The sequence below is a fragment of the Watersipora subatra genome, chromosome 7 (genome assembly GCF_963576615.1).
Source record: "Watersipora subatra chromosome 7, tzWatSuba1.1, whole genome shotgun sequence".
NCBI lineage: Eukaryota > Metazoa > Bryozoa > Gymnolaemata > Cheilostomatida > Watersiporidae > Watersipora > Watersipora subatra.
In genome coordinates this window covers 3,741,453-3,756,987 of record NC_088714.1, presented here as the reverse complement: position 1 = coordinate 3,756,987, position 15,535 = coordinate 3,741,453, and the positions used below count along the sequence as shown (strand labels likewise).

The following is a 15,535-nucleotide window of genomic DNA, read 5'->3' as shown; positions in this document are numbered from 1 at the left end:
TCAAAAGAGCATAACTTCAAGTTGCTGTTTACAAAATTAATTTTCACGTGATTTGTGTTAGATTCAGAGAAACCACAGAACTCCAGTCTAAATGGAAAGGAGAGTGGTTACAACAAAATAAAAGAGACAATTCCTAAAACTTAATGTCCATTAATGGGTAATGTGATAAATAAAGCTTTCAGATCAGAAGTGATTTCAACACTATTCCAACACATGGATGATCATGCAATCTTTACTGTATATTTCAGAGCTCCGTGTTATTCTAAGCTAACCCTATCAGCATTGAGCTGCAGGCATATAAACCAATAGTGCTACACAGTGTTACAGTCTGAAGCGCGCGAGAAGTCTGGTTCAATCGTTAGACGCATTTATTTCATGGTTGAGAATGTATGATGATGACAAAGTTTATGAATAATTATTAGAAATTGACTGTAAAATAGCCAGTTCCTTTTAATTCAGAGTTATTAGCTCAATATGTAGCCTTTATTAGTTGACTTACATCTAATAACAAGTCAGTTTTTTTCATTCAAACTTTTGATAAAGTAACTATAATCAACTAATTAACAAATAATTAACAAATATTATTTAATTAATGAACTTCAGTATTGACTAAAGCCAAACCATAGTTTCTTGCTTATGTACCACAAAATTCATTCTATTGCGTTATCCGCAATAGTTACTAGCCAATGGTAGTTGCTATCTTAATATCTTAAAACATCTTGAAAGTTTTTAAGGCTATATGTGATTGTTTCCATTTAGCATTCGATAAAAGATGGAAACCCATTATTAGCTGATCCAGAATAATGAAAATGGCAACAAAATATGCCATGGGCAGAGCTTGGATGTAGAAGAACAATAATAATAGCTTACCGAGGGAAGCAAATCCGATATTAGCTAAAAGATGAACTTACACAAAATTTTAGTAGATTTTATCAGAAAGTACCGGCGTTTTTCTATCATTTGCGATTGATTTTGATGTTGGAGGTGATCTGACTGCTACGATGTTTCAAGACTAAAATCGAAAAAACTTGATTGCGGTGAAAAATGTCCAGTTTAAAGCGGATGTTGGATTCGTGACATACATATACATTGTACTATATACATGTATGTATATAGTACTTTATTGGCAACAGTTTCATTTCAAAAATAAAAATGTTTTTAAATTCGGCCATATAACAATAGCAAAACAACAAAACAAAAAAAGGGCAACAGCCATTAAAATCGAATACATGTAAAGCGGTGTATGGGAATAGAGGCCACGAGTGATAAATATACGGTCTCTTATTTATCCAATCATTGCACAGATTTTTTATTTAGGTCGTAATAAATGCCATAGCTAACAAACTAGTTGTCAGTGATCTCGAAGATTCTGGTTGTTACGGAATTTACTATCGGCAGTCAGACTTGAATATGTTGAAAAAGATAAAAAAGCAGTTAGTTCATCACAGTTACAAATTAGAAGCCCTGAAATCTTCAGCCACGCCTCCTGCAAATTTTATAACCCTCCAATTTGTACTCCACAAATTAAATACTTTGTTTGAATAAACAGGAGGTAAAGCTTACACGGTTCAGGTCCAGTCACGGCAGCGATGACCAGCTTGTCAGCAGTTCGAAACTCTCCCCGGCCTACAATGAAATTGAAGGAATGAGCTACTGGAGAAGGTAGCTCCCCAACTCATATTGACTTACTCTTGGGGATGCATAACTGCAGAATATGCTTATAAATACAACAAAGATAAGTAGTGTCAAAAACAACCATCCCAGGAGAAACTTTCTGTTATCATTTTTACTAGCCTACCACTATAAATACAAATTATATTAGTCACCGCGGTAATATAATTATTAGTCACAACAGTAAACAAAAAATTCAAAAGAAAGTTTTCAGCTTACGAATACACAAAAGATTTGCCAAAAGTGTCAAATCATGAAGTCTATCATATCCTGAATGACAAACAAACACAATGGGCAGATCTGGCTTGACCAAAATTTCCTATGTGGTCACAGCAAAAACTACCACACCTTCATTATACTCAAATAGATGGCTACAGACGGTCAAAGAAGTGTGAATAAACCTGACGTACTTGGATGAACAGAAATCTTCTGAGGGGGAGGCCAGAGAAGTTCAAGGTGGCTTTCGAGAGAAGCCGACATGTTACTATCATCTTCATTAGACACCGAAGAGCCGACATCTGAGGATGCTGGCTGGCTTTGGGTCGTCGCTGGCTCTTGTAGTTTCATTTTCTCAGCTATAAAATTGAATGTACGAGTCATTGAAAGAATACGAGTTCTTCACAATGCAATGATAACAGCTACAACCATTCTTTTTCCAGCAACAGCAAGTAGATTTCAGAAATTGTATAAATGATACGCAGCAATGGTTAGCAAACTAACAATCACAATGACTTGTAGATTAAAGCTGTAGCAATTGTTCCTTTGCTTTGAATACTTAAGGGGTGAGGCACCTTGAAAATATGGAGTGACTTTGATGGCCAATCGGCAGGCGTTGATGCTAGAGTTCCAAGATTAATATGAACTGGTACCCTGGCAGTGCAGTGTACTGCGAGAGAGATCGTCAGGTGACTCGATAAAGCATGGAGAATAACGATGTGCACAATTATTCTGATTCATCGCAATGTGGTTTATTGGCAGAGTTATTAACGTGAGTCTACCGTAATGAAAATTGTGAGTTCGAATCCCATACAAAGCAATATTTTTTTCAACCACAAACATGGCTGCGAACAGACAGACACAGCTCTTACTGTGATAAAAACTAGATGAATTTCCGGCGTTGCGAGGGTAATAAAAAAGCCTTTGCGCAAAAAACTTATTTCTATTCAACATATACGACATTTACCACTCTAACTTTCAACTTCATATCATCAAAAAAGTGTTTTCGTGCAGATCAAATATATTAAGAGAAAAAATAAACAATGAGTAGATGGAAATGTGTATAAAAAAAGGTTATTGTTGCAGAAGAAGCTGGTTGAATTCAAAGTTTTGATGGGCAATACTTTTACCTATCGATACTGGTATGAACATAAAAATGAAATATCAGACTTTCTTTGTCTGATACTTTATTTGACTGAGCAAAATGGTAGAGGCAATTCCTACTCCAAAGAATACAATTGCCCATGTGAAACGCATTTAGCTTTTACAGATTTGCAGAAACTGGAAATATGAGTGTAACGGTACATTTGAAATGAAACATTTGAAAAATGCAAATTAAAAAAATAAGTTGTAATGGTAAAAAATTAGCTATTAAAAAATAAAATACAAAACAAATGCAAAAGGTAACAATAATTACGATTTTAAAATTTTAATTCATTCCAGTGCTGGCATCCTAAGGCGAGAATGTCGTATAGAGGGGTATAGACACCCATAGTAATTATATAATGCAAACACCTGGTAAAAATCATTAAAATTTTATATACGTGCTGTACATATTAAAAATTAGTAATAAAATAATATGTTAGCCTTAGGAACTATAGTTACCTATGGTAACTATAGTGTATTTAGTGGTTATGATCTGCAATAAAATGTAATTTTACAATGTACTATGTGCAGTACGTACCGTAAGGAGTTCTAACCTTTAAGACGGACGTATAAGATAAATGTTGAGTTTAACTTAAATGAATTCAGCTTACTAAACACATACTTGAAGCTTAGAGCCATGTTTTAGTATGTATTCAGCTTACTAAACACATACTTGAAGCTTAGAGCCATGTTTTAGTATGTGTTTTACCAAGCTTCAAATTTGTCATCGGATAAAATTTCATCACTTACCGTATCAGTTCCCTGTTCCTTTTTATTGTAACTAATAACGAGAAATGCTGAACTTAAAGAGAAAGAGAGAGCATAGTATCACTTTCATGCGTTATGGGAGGGATTTCAGCGAAAAGCATATTGGTATCTTTGTTATTTCGACGTATTAAGCACACTGACTGCCAAATTTGAATTTTGAAAGGAGTTTTCTGTTGATAATGTATGGCGAAAAAATATCGTATGGCCAGGGCAGAAAAACATCGTGTTGCACATTGCAAGGCAAAAAAATCATATAACAGTTTATCGTAAAAAGAGGGCGCACCGTGTAATAAAAAGTGTACATTTAGTATATGCAATCTGAAAAGGATATAAAGTATATGGTAAGAGCTACAATATGGGAAGAGCTTTGGGAATGATAAGAATGGCTTAGCCTTGTGGTTATGCGCTCTTCTTAATAGACTAATGATTTTAATGTCGCGAGTTCAAAACCAGTACAAAGGTGATTCGTTGTTGCTATAACTTTATCACTATAACCAAACAGATAAATGATAGAGAAACACTGATATCTATATAGACAGGGAGTGCTTGATATCGTACTATATATCTAGCTGAACATACAGATTATTATAAGAAGAAACCTGAAACACACAAAAGGTAGTTGTACGTATAGTACAAATGCAACCGCTATAAATAAACATAACACTGTCGAGAACAGACACTGACTTTAAAATAAAACCATTAAAAACAAATACTAGATAGAAAGTACCGTATACAATTTATTTGACAAGCATTACTGTATAATACATGTGATTTGCATAGATGTCAAAAGCAAACAATTATGTTTGTTGCCTCGAGTGGGATTAGCAGAGCATTTGTTATAGCCTACAACTAACATGTTCCAACGCCTATCATGTTGCCTCCATTATGCCTCAGCCTCACACCGGTAGAGAAGTAATCATACGGTTTCGCTAAGTTCTTAACATGTTAAGAAAGTTCTTAACATGGGTTGGATCATTCACAATTCAGTGTAGCCACAAACCCATTTGCAGAGTTAAAAACTCCAAGTACAAAAACTGATATTTTAAATACAGTAGTTACAAATCTAGTTCAAGTCTTATGTACAGTCATACCTAGATATAGGAGCTTAATGAGTTCTGAGAGTGACCTCGAATGTCAATTGTATTGTGTCTCAGGACACTATTTCCTATATAAAATAACTAAATACAAATTAATCCGGTACCATACTATGAACAGCCACATGAAACAGGATATAAAGATAGAACAATGTGTTTTAACTGTTATAATTTAGTACATACGCTAAAAAAGTAACAAATTCCTGTTTCGTTGCTAAAATCTGCAATAAAATTTACACTACTGTAAGTATTTATCCTTGAGACAAACGCAGTGGCTAACGGCGGTCTGAGAGACTTGACAGCAATGTGTTTAGTGCACTAAACTTTTGTGACACTACGTAACAGACACTTTGAATTTAATTTAAATAAGTTTAGCTAAATACACACGTAAAACTAAGTTTTAATCTTTTACTAGACTTACTTTAATTTTATTATCTTAATCTTTAATCATCTGTTTTTTGTTTGGCGCTTTTTGCCTCGCATTCACTATAACTTTTAACTGACCTTTAAACAACTTTCTTTTCAAACTTATTGGAGAAGAAAGACCGAGCGATGCTGTTCTCGAAAGCGGTCTTGCGCATAATTGGCCATATAGTAGCCATCGATAACCGGCTCGTATTCAAAGATTACTCGTATCTCAAAAAAGAAACTTGTTCAAAATGGTCCTCATATCTCCATTTTTTCCTATGTGGGGGCACTCGTATGTCGAGGTCCGACTGTATTGGGGTGGGTATCTCGTGTGACTTTTAGATCAACTCAGGATGGAGCAACTTCTCACTACACATGTTCTTACCAAATAGAGTAGATACAGTCATTAAAGGTTAACATTACAGCATTTTAAAATTAAATTGATTAATAATCATAATATATGATTTAAACATAATCATGATATTTCAGTTTTTCCACGACCAAACACGAGCTATGCGAGCGTTTGGGAGATTTATGATAAATGCACATGTGCACACAACTCCCAAAAAATTATCCGTTAACGGCCGTTACCAAACCCTTGTACCGAAATCTCTTCAACAAATTTAACCATTTTTGTATAGAGTCGTTTAAGTATAACAATGATACAAAACACATATAAACCTATTTAAATATGTTACCAAGTCTTTGAAAGGTTACCGTAATATCTTAAAACTAACCCATCTGATCGGATTATACATACGTAAATAGACAGATTAATTCGGCCTTAAATCGAAATAAAAACTTGCCAAGCCTATTTTAATCAAAATTACGACCGGCCAACGAAACGCCGATAAAGCTGGGCGACAGAGAGTAGAACTATTAAGTCGTGCGCATTTCACGAAAAAAAGCGTGCACATTTCACCAGTCTATCACACTGTGTAATTTGCGGAAGGTTTATGTAATTAACAGTGAAGTACTGAAAAGTTTGTTTCTTTTTTGCCGATTTCAAAGTAACTGACATTTTCGACACTTATGAGTACTTTGGTATTCCAACTGATGTTATAGTGACCAATGTTGGGCAATATACTACTGTTATTATTTTTTCTAAATAGTTTTGTTAAATAGATTTTCTAAAACTATATAAATATCACAACTTCTTGATATTGTTAGCTATGACGTTTGGAAATGTAAACAAAATTGTGCATTGGTTTCCTATTATTACTGTATTACTATATTAATAATATTAGTTATTCTAATAATATCAGTGCATTTTACTTCTAATATTGCATTCCTCCTATTGCGGGGTAGAGATATAAACATATAATCTTTTCCTTTCATTATTGCTGTTTGTTGTACATAATAACACCCACACCCAGTACATGACAGCTACCATTGCAGTTATCCTATTGCACTGCAGTGCCAATTGACTGCTAATAAATACATTTTTCAATCATCAGTTCCCTTTCTTTTTCCAATATCACTTTGGTCGTGGGCTGTATGACAGGGGAATTTCTAGTAAGTATTGATTTTAATGTTAGAAAAACAAAAACACTAGTTTTGAAAACAAAAATACTCGCAAAGGAAGCTCCATGTTGCAGCATAAGGAGATAATTTTTTCGACAAAACACAGACTTATGAACTACTATGTCAACGCCGACGATTAGCCTATGCTTGAATGTAACACAAAAGAGCTTCTGCCGGCAGAATTTCTTATATATGAAAATTTTCCAGTATTTAGGCACCATGCTACATCATCGTTATAGCTACCCAACATGGCTGATAATTACTATCAAAAATTCCACAAATACCAAAAGAGTCTGCACCGTATTTATACGCCCCACATTAACTTTTAAGCGGTGGTTATACAATTACACCAATAGGCTTGCGCATATGGCTTGGAAGTGCATTAGCAAGAAATTATTCTTTCACATCAATAGGAAAGATAAAAAAATCGGAAAAATTTTAGCTATTCTCAGAAGTCATCTGTTTATAACCTATCAATACATACTCTGCTTTTATGAACGAGGATTTTGAACAATTGATTTTTTAATAATGTAATTTGAAAATTTCATATAATTAGCTACATAGCATTGCTGCCATTTTCAGTTGATATTGTGCAAAAATCAAAAATTTTATGACATGAAAATGCTGACAAAACATGATATTTGATGGAAATTATACAAAAAACTATTCAAACTTCAATCTGTGATGCTATCTGCTACTGGTAATGCAATAAAATTGATGCTTTTAGTTGACTCTTAAACTTGCACTTGGAGCTTTACACTAGTTACAACAATCTAAGACAGTTCTGTTTCACCTTGCTAAATGAGGACACAGAATACAATGTCATGAAACAAACCAATTCTCAAGCAGTACACGATCACATAAAACTCTTTTCATGTATCTTATAGCTTGAGAACCAAATAACCATCTCGGTAGAAATTTTAAACTATTTGTCAAGCACCCGAAAGCACACATGGTAAATACATAGCTGCTAATTTCTGCAATGAAAAGTTCCAGCCGCATGTCAAAGTATCCAAATGAAAGAGCCGACAACTCCCCTCTTTTGATTATACTTAGCTATACACTCACCTAAATCAACCAGCCTGTCGGTGTTTCTTGGAGGAGCCAGTTTCACTTCAGCCTGCGCCTGAGAGCTATTCAGGGTCGTGCTGCTAGCCGAGAGAGCCTGGTTGGAGGCGAGGTCACTCAGCTTGGGACGCACCGAGTCATCATTCAGGAGGGCAAGGATCTCAGGCTCCGCTATGTCCAACGAGCTTTTGCCAGTGAGTTTCCTGAGATAATGGTACATATCTTATCTTAAATCTTGAGTAGCAATTGATACACACTGTTATGATGGTGTCAACAAAAGAACCTATGCATTGATTTCATGTCCCAGTGCATAATGAATGTCGAAAATACAATCAGCATTTAATTATTATCACCATCACACCTAAAAATCACATTCCATTCCACCCAACCTACTCCAGCATTTAATTATTATTACCACCACACCTAAAAATCACATTCCATTCCACCCAACCTACTCCAGCATTTAATTATTATCACTACCACACCTAAAAATCACATTCCATTCCACCCAACCTACTCCAGCATTTAATTATTATCACTACCACACCTAAAAATCACATTCCGTTCCACCCAACCTACTCCAGCATTTAATTATTATCACCATCACACCTAAAAATCACATTCCATTCCACCCAACCGGCTCCAGCATTTAATTATTATCACCATCACACCTAAAAATCACATTCCATTCCACCCAACCGGCTCCAGCATTTAATTATTATCACCATCACACCTAAAAATCACATTCCATTCCACCCAACCGACTCCAGCATTTAATTATTATCACCATCACACCTAAAAATTACATTCCATTCCACCCAACCTACTCCAGCATTTAATTATTATCACCATTACACCTAAAAATCACATTCCGTTCCACCCAACCGACTCCAGCATTTAATTATTATCACCATCACACCTAAAAATCACATTCCATTCCACCCAACCGACTCCAGCATTTAATTATTATCACCATCACACCTAAAAATCACATTCCATTCCACCCAACCTACTCCAGCATTTAATTATTATCACCATTACACCTAAAAATCACATTCCGTTCCACCCAACCGACTCCAGCATTTAATTATTATCACCATCACACCTAAAAATCACATTCCGTTCCACCCAACCGACTCCAGCATTTAATTATTATCACTACCACACCTAAAAATCACATTTCGTTCCACCCAACCTACTCCAGCATTTAATTATTATCACCACCACACCTAAAAATCACATTCCATTCCACCCAACCTACTCCAGCATTTAATTATTATCACTACCACACCTAAAAATCACATTCCATTCCACCCAACCTACTCCAGCATTTAATTATTATCACCATCACACCTAAAAATCACATTCCGTTCCACCCAACCTACTCAAGGACCCACAAATACAGCTGGTACGACATGTCAGTGACACCCTAACAGTTTTAGGTTAGAGTAAGCAATGCTTCTCCTCAAAACAATATACCAACTACAGTCAAAACTCCACTAAAACATAAAACTGAAACATAAAAACTATCAATGCAAAATTCGTGAAACAATTAAACTCCACACCAAAAGCAGTTTCCAGCATGCAAATTTCGAAGTTTTCTGAGGCATAACAGTTTTGTAAAAGTGAAAAAGTTGAACGTGCAAACCAAAATAAAACACAAAAAATATAAATAATATGAACATAACTAAGTAACGTTAGTTCAACTGCACTTAATTTGGGTTAGAGTAAGTTGTGCTGCATATCCCTATTATCATCGCTATTATCATCATCGCTATTATCATCATCGCTATTATCATCATCGCTATTATCATCATCGCTATTATCATCGCTATCTCCGCGCTTCGACATTGTCAAACCCACACTTTAAGGTGGAGCAACCACTTAATCCTTATTTTATTAATTAGTTCCTTATTAGGTTACTTTTGACATCTTTCTATGAAAGTATGTGATTGATTACTATGTGTAATTATCTGCAACGATTATTAAGGAATAATTGTGTGTTTTTGGGCTATAGGACCACTTAATGATCAGTGTATTATTATGGTAATATTGAATCCAAACATAGAAAGGTTCTACCATATAAAGGAAGTTCTGGAACAAAGTAAATAGACACATCAACAATTGAATAGAATTATATTCCTGAGGCTGTTACCTACGATGGAATATCAATGATGGGATATCGATGATAGGATATCTATGACGAGATATCTATGACGGAATATCTATGACGGGATATCTATGACGGGATATTTATGACGGGATACCTATGACGGGATATCTATGACGGGATATCTCTGACGGGATATCTCTGACGGGATATCTATGACGGGATATCTACGACGGGCTATCTACGCAGAATATCTATGACGGGATATCTCTGACGAGATATCTACGACGGGATATCTACGACGGGATATCTATGACGGGATATCTACGACGGGATATCTACGACGGGATATCTACGACGGGATATCTACGACGGGATATCTATGACGGCATATCTATGACGGGATATCTATGACGGGATATCTCTGACGGGATATCTCTGATGGGATATCTCTGACGGGATATCTCTGACGGGATATATATGACGGGATATCTATGACGGAATACCTATGACGGGATATCAACTGTTGATATTATATTACATATCAACAGTTGTACCACAATCATAAGAACTCATGAGTGTATCACATAGCTAAGTTACAAACTTTTCACAGGAGTCGCAAAAACCAAACCCTAGTACATATTTAGGTAAGATATGATACAAAGTACGACTGTATCCCTACTCACCCGCCGTGAGCTGCCAATGTCATGTCAGCGTTGTTAGCAAGTAGCAAACCAACAATATTTGGGTCCTTTCTCTGCACAGCGTCATGCAACGGAGTCACTCCATCGGCGTTTTGTGCATTTACATAGCCCCCATCATCTACATACAGACCACAGGAGTGCAATCAATGCCAGTAGATGTACACAGACTGGTAGTTTTATTATTTACAACAGATTCATGGTTTTGCTAGCTGACAATATAAGCAAGATGCCAACTTTTGATAAAAGCCTGATAAAATTATGGGGTCCACTACTCCTCATAAATACCAATATATCTATAAAAAAATTTAAGTCGACCGTCAAAAATTTTGGGCATACAATAAAGAGTAAGGTAAAACGATTACCAAGTTTGGATAACAAGAAAGTACCATAGAAAGAAAATAAGCAGTGTATATTGGCGTATCAGAAACTCGTTGAATCATCATATCATGGTGTGCTACTACATTAATTCGAGGGGAAAAGGACGTCTTACCAATGAGCACTTGGACTATCTCTGGCGTGCCATATGACGAGGCCCAATGAAGAGGGGTATTTCTTGTCCTCTCGCTGTCCACACAATTAACATCACATCCGGCATCCAAGAACTCCTCAACTCTAGCCAGGCTGTGCAAATAATGACATGTCATTGCTAAGCCCTGCTTAATCACCTTGATCATGCAGCACTATGAATGTGGCTATTATAATGTAAGTGGGTACTGCGTCTGGCATATGGCTATGAACAACAGAAAAACTGCCAATGATTATTGGGAGTTTTAAAGCTTGTTTAAAAAAAGACTGCAGATTTCTCTTTAGCCACCATGCAAGTGAGGTTCACCACACAAGTGAGGTTCACCACACAAGGAAGGTTCACCACACAAGGAAGGCTCATGACACAAGTGAGGTTCACCACAAGACTTTGCGTTGAAGTTGCTTAGACATTGCCGTACAAATAAGACTGCAGAGTGACTCAACCATACTGGACCATGGCATGACTGGATGGCTGGCTTGGTAACATGTGTACCTACAGGAGAGTCTCACACAAAAAATTATAGATTATAAGTAAAATTATTTTATGAGCTCCAGTTTTCAGTTGAATTACTCTATGTCTGAGTGCTAAGGGCAGTGATTGACTTCAATCAGAAACTGGTGCGAAACATCTACAGATATTTCCCAGGTTTGTTAGAAACCATATTCAGATATTTACACAGACTATTAACTGTTGCACTGGAGCAATCTAACGACCTAAGTTTAGGTTTATAATAATACTTGTGATGACACTGACGTGAGAAGACTCTTCTTAGCATTGAGATAATTGAAATAGCATAGCGTGGTTGATACTCGCCTCAGCTTACAAGTGCACACTTGAGGTCTAGTTGCACACGATGATTAGCTTATGTATAGTTATTTGGTTTTTTATACAGCCAATTTTTGCTTTAAATATTGATGACCTAAGGTTGTGGCACCTTTTTATATTATCAGCATACTATCTACATGTATTTAGATATTTCAAACGAAAGCACTGTTGATAGAGCAGGTAAAGTTCATATCTGAATGTGACTGCACAAAGTTTTACCTGCAGCCTGGCAATCTAGCGAAACCTTTAGCAAATAGTACAATGAAGTGTTTACCTGTGGGCACTAAGTTAGTGCCACTAACAGTTAACATAATGTAACTCAAGGCAATGCTTGTACCAATAAGAAATTGGAGTAAGGGGAAGCAACTTACCTCCCCTGCGCGATGTTGTGCAACAGAAGCTCATTAAATATCGCAGTAATCTCCGGGCTCGTGCTTGTCTCCAGGGCGCTGAGGCCTGCTTCATTTTTACAGGAGGGAAACGCACCAAGAGTCAGTAGAGTCCGAACTGAATCTTTGCTTTTGACCTTTAAATGGAGGTTGCTATAGAGCTTATGTATATCTATAAACTGTGATAGTGAGATACTGTTGTATTATTACATGTATATTTAAGAACTTGCTTAAAAACCAAGCACTGGTCAATTTTTAGACAAAAGCAAACAAGAGTCCAAACAAGAGGAAAACTTTTACGCGACGCATTTAGCACAGATGCAACGCGTACAAATTTTGCTCGCTAAAAAGAACCTTTACCCTAAAACTAGTCATTCATCTACAAGAGAAAATGTGAACTGTTGTTTATATACCAAAGTACAAAGATACTAGTATCAAGACCATGTTAAACAAAGAACTACTATGAGCCTATGACCGTTATTAATGATTTCTATGGTGTCGCTTTCAAAGTTGTAACGAAAAACAACGAAAAGCTTTGGAGTTGGACAACGAGAGAATTAATTGTTATTGATGTAAACAATTCACTATTAATACAATTTTGTGGACACTGTTTTACTAATTACTTGGTATTATGGGTTCGTAAAGATCAAAGATTGTCAAAATGGCGGTCAAATGGAAATGGCCTTCAATTAGAGGATGGCGCCCTATCCTTCAACCATTTTCTCACAGTGGTGGTCAAATAGAGGTGGTGGTCAAATAGAGGTGGTGGTCAAGTAGAGCTGGGGTTCAAATAGAGGTGGCATTCAAATAAAGGTGGCATTCAAATAGAGGTAGCGTTCAAATAGAGGTGGCGTTCAAATAGAGGTGGCGTTCAAATAGAGGTGGCAATCAATTAGAGGTTTTACGGTATTTACGAATTTGCTTCAGAACCAAGCAATGGTTAAATAGAAATAATTGCATGACTGAACTTTAATTATCAACATGATAAATACAGCACCCTTTTCGATGCCAGGAAAATTTTGAGGGCAGTACTAGTACTGGACCAGTAAAATTCATATCGCAAGCTAAGAGCTTGTTATTGTACTGACTAAAATACATAAAGTGTTAGCCAAGTAGAATTCAAATAATTTATATTTTCATGTTGAAAAAATGCTATGATAACAATAATAAAAACAAATTTTAGACGCCCATGACCAACAGTTAGTTGGCTCTGGCCATATTATCTATCTTCTGCACTCTAAAGTCTAGACAGTCGAAATGAGAATAAAAAAGACATACATGTACAGCGAGATGAAGGATTGTACCCTGTTCACAGCATTCACTGCGAAATAGATTGTTCAAGGTTAAGCCAATTCCTTCGTCATTCTCCTCACCTACAGCATAATTTAGAGGTAAATGGGAGCAGGTAAAAGAAATATACAAATACAACATGAGTAGTTAGCTATAAATAGCTTATCTGAGTTGAAATACACACATATATGTGTATGTATATACTATATATATATAGATGTATACATGTGTATATAGATATATACATGTATATATACATGTATATATATAGCAAAGATCTACTGGCAAATACATGTAGAATAACAGCTACATGATGATGCTGCAGAACTATGGTAGACACCAAAATCATGTGAATGAAAACATCCATAAGTGTTTAGCATAAGTGATTCTTACATCTTTGAACCATTTTTACCACACTCTGGATAACATCAGAGCGTTCCGTTTCGACAGCTTGTACAAGGCTTTCCAAAGCATCATTAATCATCGTACTTGAAAAAACAGTCCTTTCCAATTCTACAAAAAACTGTAACACTGAGTTCGATAGAGATACTCGTAAGTAAAATGTCACAGGTGAGCACCCCAGTCACCATGTACCCCTAACATGTCACAGGTGAGCACCCCAGTCACCATGTAACATGTCATATGTGATCACCCCAGTCACCATGTAACATGTCACAGGTGAGCACCCCAGTCACCATGTAATATGTCAAAGGTGAGCACCCCAGTCACCATGTACCCCTAACATGTCACAGGTGATCACCCCAGTCACCATGTAACATGTCACAGGTGAGCACCCCAGTCACCATGTAACATGTCACAGGTGAGCACCCCAGTCACAGTGTAACATGTCACATTATCCTAAATTCATAGAAAAACACACGCTTTAACTTTTTGCTTTAAATTGTCAGTTAACAAACTTTCCACAATACTGATTAGGAAAAACTACGATTCTTGAACACAGATCCAATTGTTTTATGGCTAAAATTAATACCTAAGTATGCTGGTACCTTCATTCATGCCATTATGCCACAAATATTCCCTACTGACAGATTATTTTCTGTGCCAATATCAACACAAATTTGACACTATATTTGTTAATGTCTTATATTTGCTTGATAGACAGTGAATTTTTTAAAAACTAAATCACGCCTTTGCTATAACTTGGACCGTTGAATATTGTTGCATTTCATTCTCTCTAATAATGCAGATGTTTCAATAACACTTTAAAGCAGTTACGTTTCAAAGTAGGAAACACAGTTAGATAATGTGGAAAGGATACTTCAAAAAAACTAGATGCGCATGATAAATCAGATCACCTTCAAGCATTATCTAATACGCATAATCTGCCATCATAGCTTACGTCAAAATTAATGTAGGTCTCTCATCTCTCAATTAATTATTGTGCTAATGACAAGCATTCCTTGGAAAGTCCAATAAAAAGATGCATTAAAATTATAACTTGGTTCATCATTGCAAATACTAAATTTAAACTATCAAAATATCTGAGCGGTCTATGCACCAGTAAATAAAATAAATTATTATACTAGTGCGGTATGTGTATTTCAAACATGCTGTCCTAATATAAACTCTGTTACAAACTTTGAAACTAGTTTTGAATGAGTGAAAATGGCCTGTAAATAGATATGTTAACAATAAGGTGGTGTTGTTTTATAAAGGTACATCTATATATGTACATAAACCTCAGTTTGTCGTCTGTCGTCGTTCGCCTGTCCAGCTATAGCAATAAAGTTTTCGCAACGAAAAAACCCCATCGTACTGGATTAAGTCTCGCGACA

General features: G+C 36.0%; 1 protein-coding gene across 1 annotated transcript in view; it reads right to left on the bottom strand.

Annotated features, from left to right (window-relative positions):
* LOC137399739 (uncharacterized) overlaps positions 1 to 14,245 on the bottom strand; it is a 77,149-nt gene extending 62,904 nt beyond the window's left edge. The window contains exons 1-8 of the mRNA XM_068085953.1: positions 14,133 to 14,245; positions 13,728 to 13,822; positions 12,432 to 12,586; positions 11,200 to 11,330; positions 10,692 to 10,827; positions 7,896 to 8,098; positions 2,082 to 2,246; positions 1,564 to 1,626 (exon numbers count right to left, since the gene is read on the bottom strand). Coding sequence (XP_067942054.1) covers positions 1,564 to 1,626; positions 2,082 to 2,246; positions 7,896 to 8,098; positions 10,692 to 10,827; positions 11,200 to 11,330; positions 12,432 to 12,586; positions 13,728 to 13,822; positions 14,133 to 14,223 — 1,039 coding nt within the window. The 5' untranslated portion in view covers positions 14,224 to 14,245. The remainder of the gene's footprint in view (positions 1 to 1,563; positions 1,627 to 2,081; positions 2,247 to 7,895; positions 8,099 to 10,691; positions 10,828 to 11,199; positions 11,331 to 12,431; positions 12,587 to 13,727; positions 13,823 to 14,132) is intronic.
* Between the last annotated feature and the right edge of the window lie 1,290 nt (positions 14,246 to 15,535).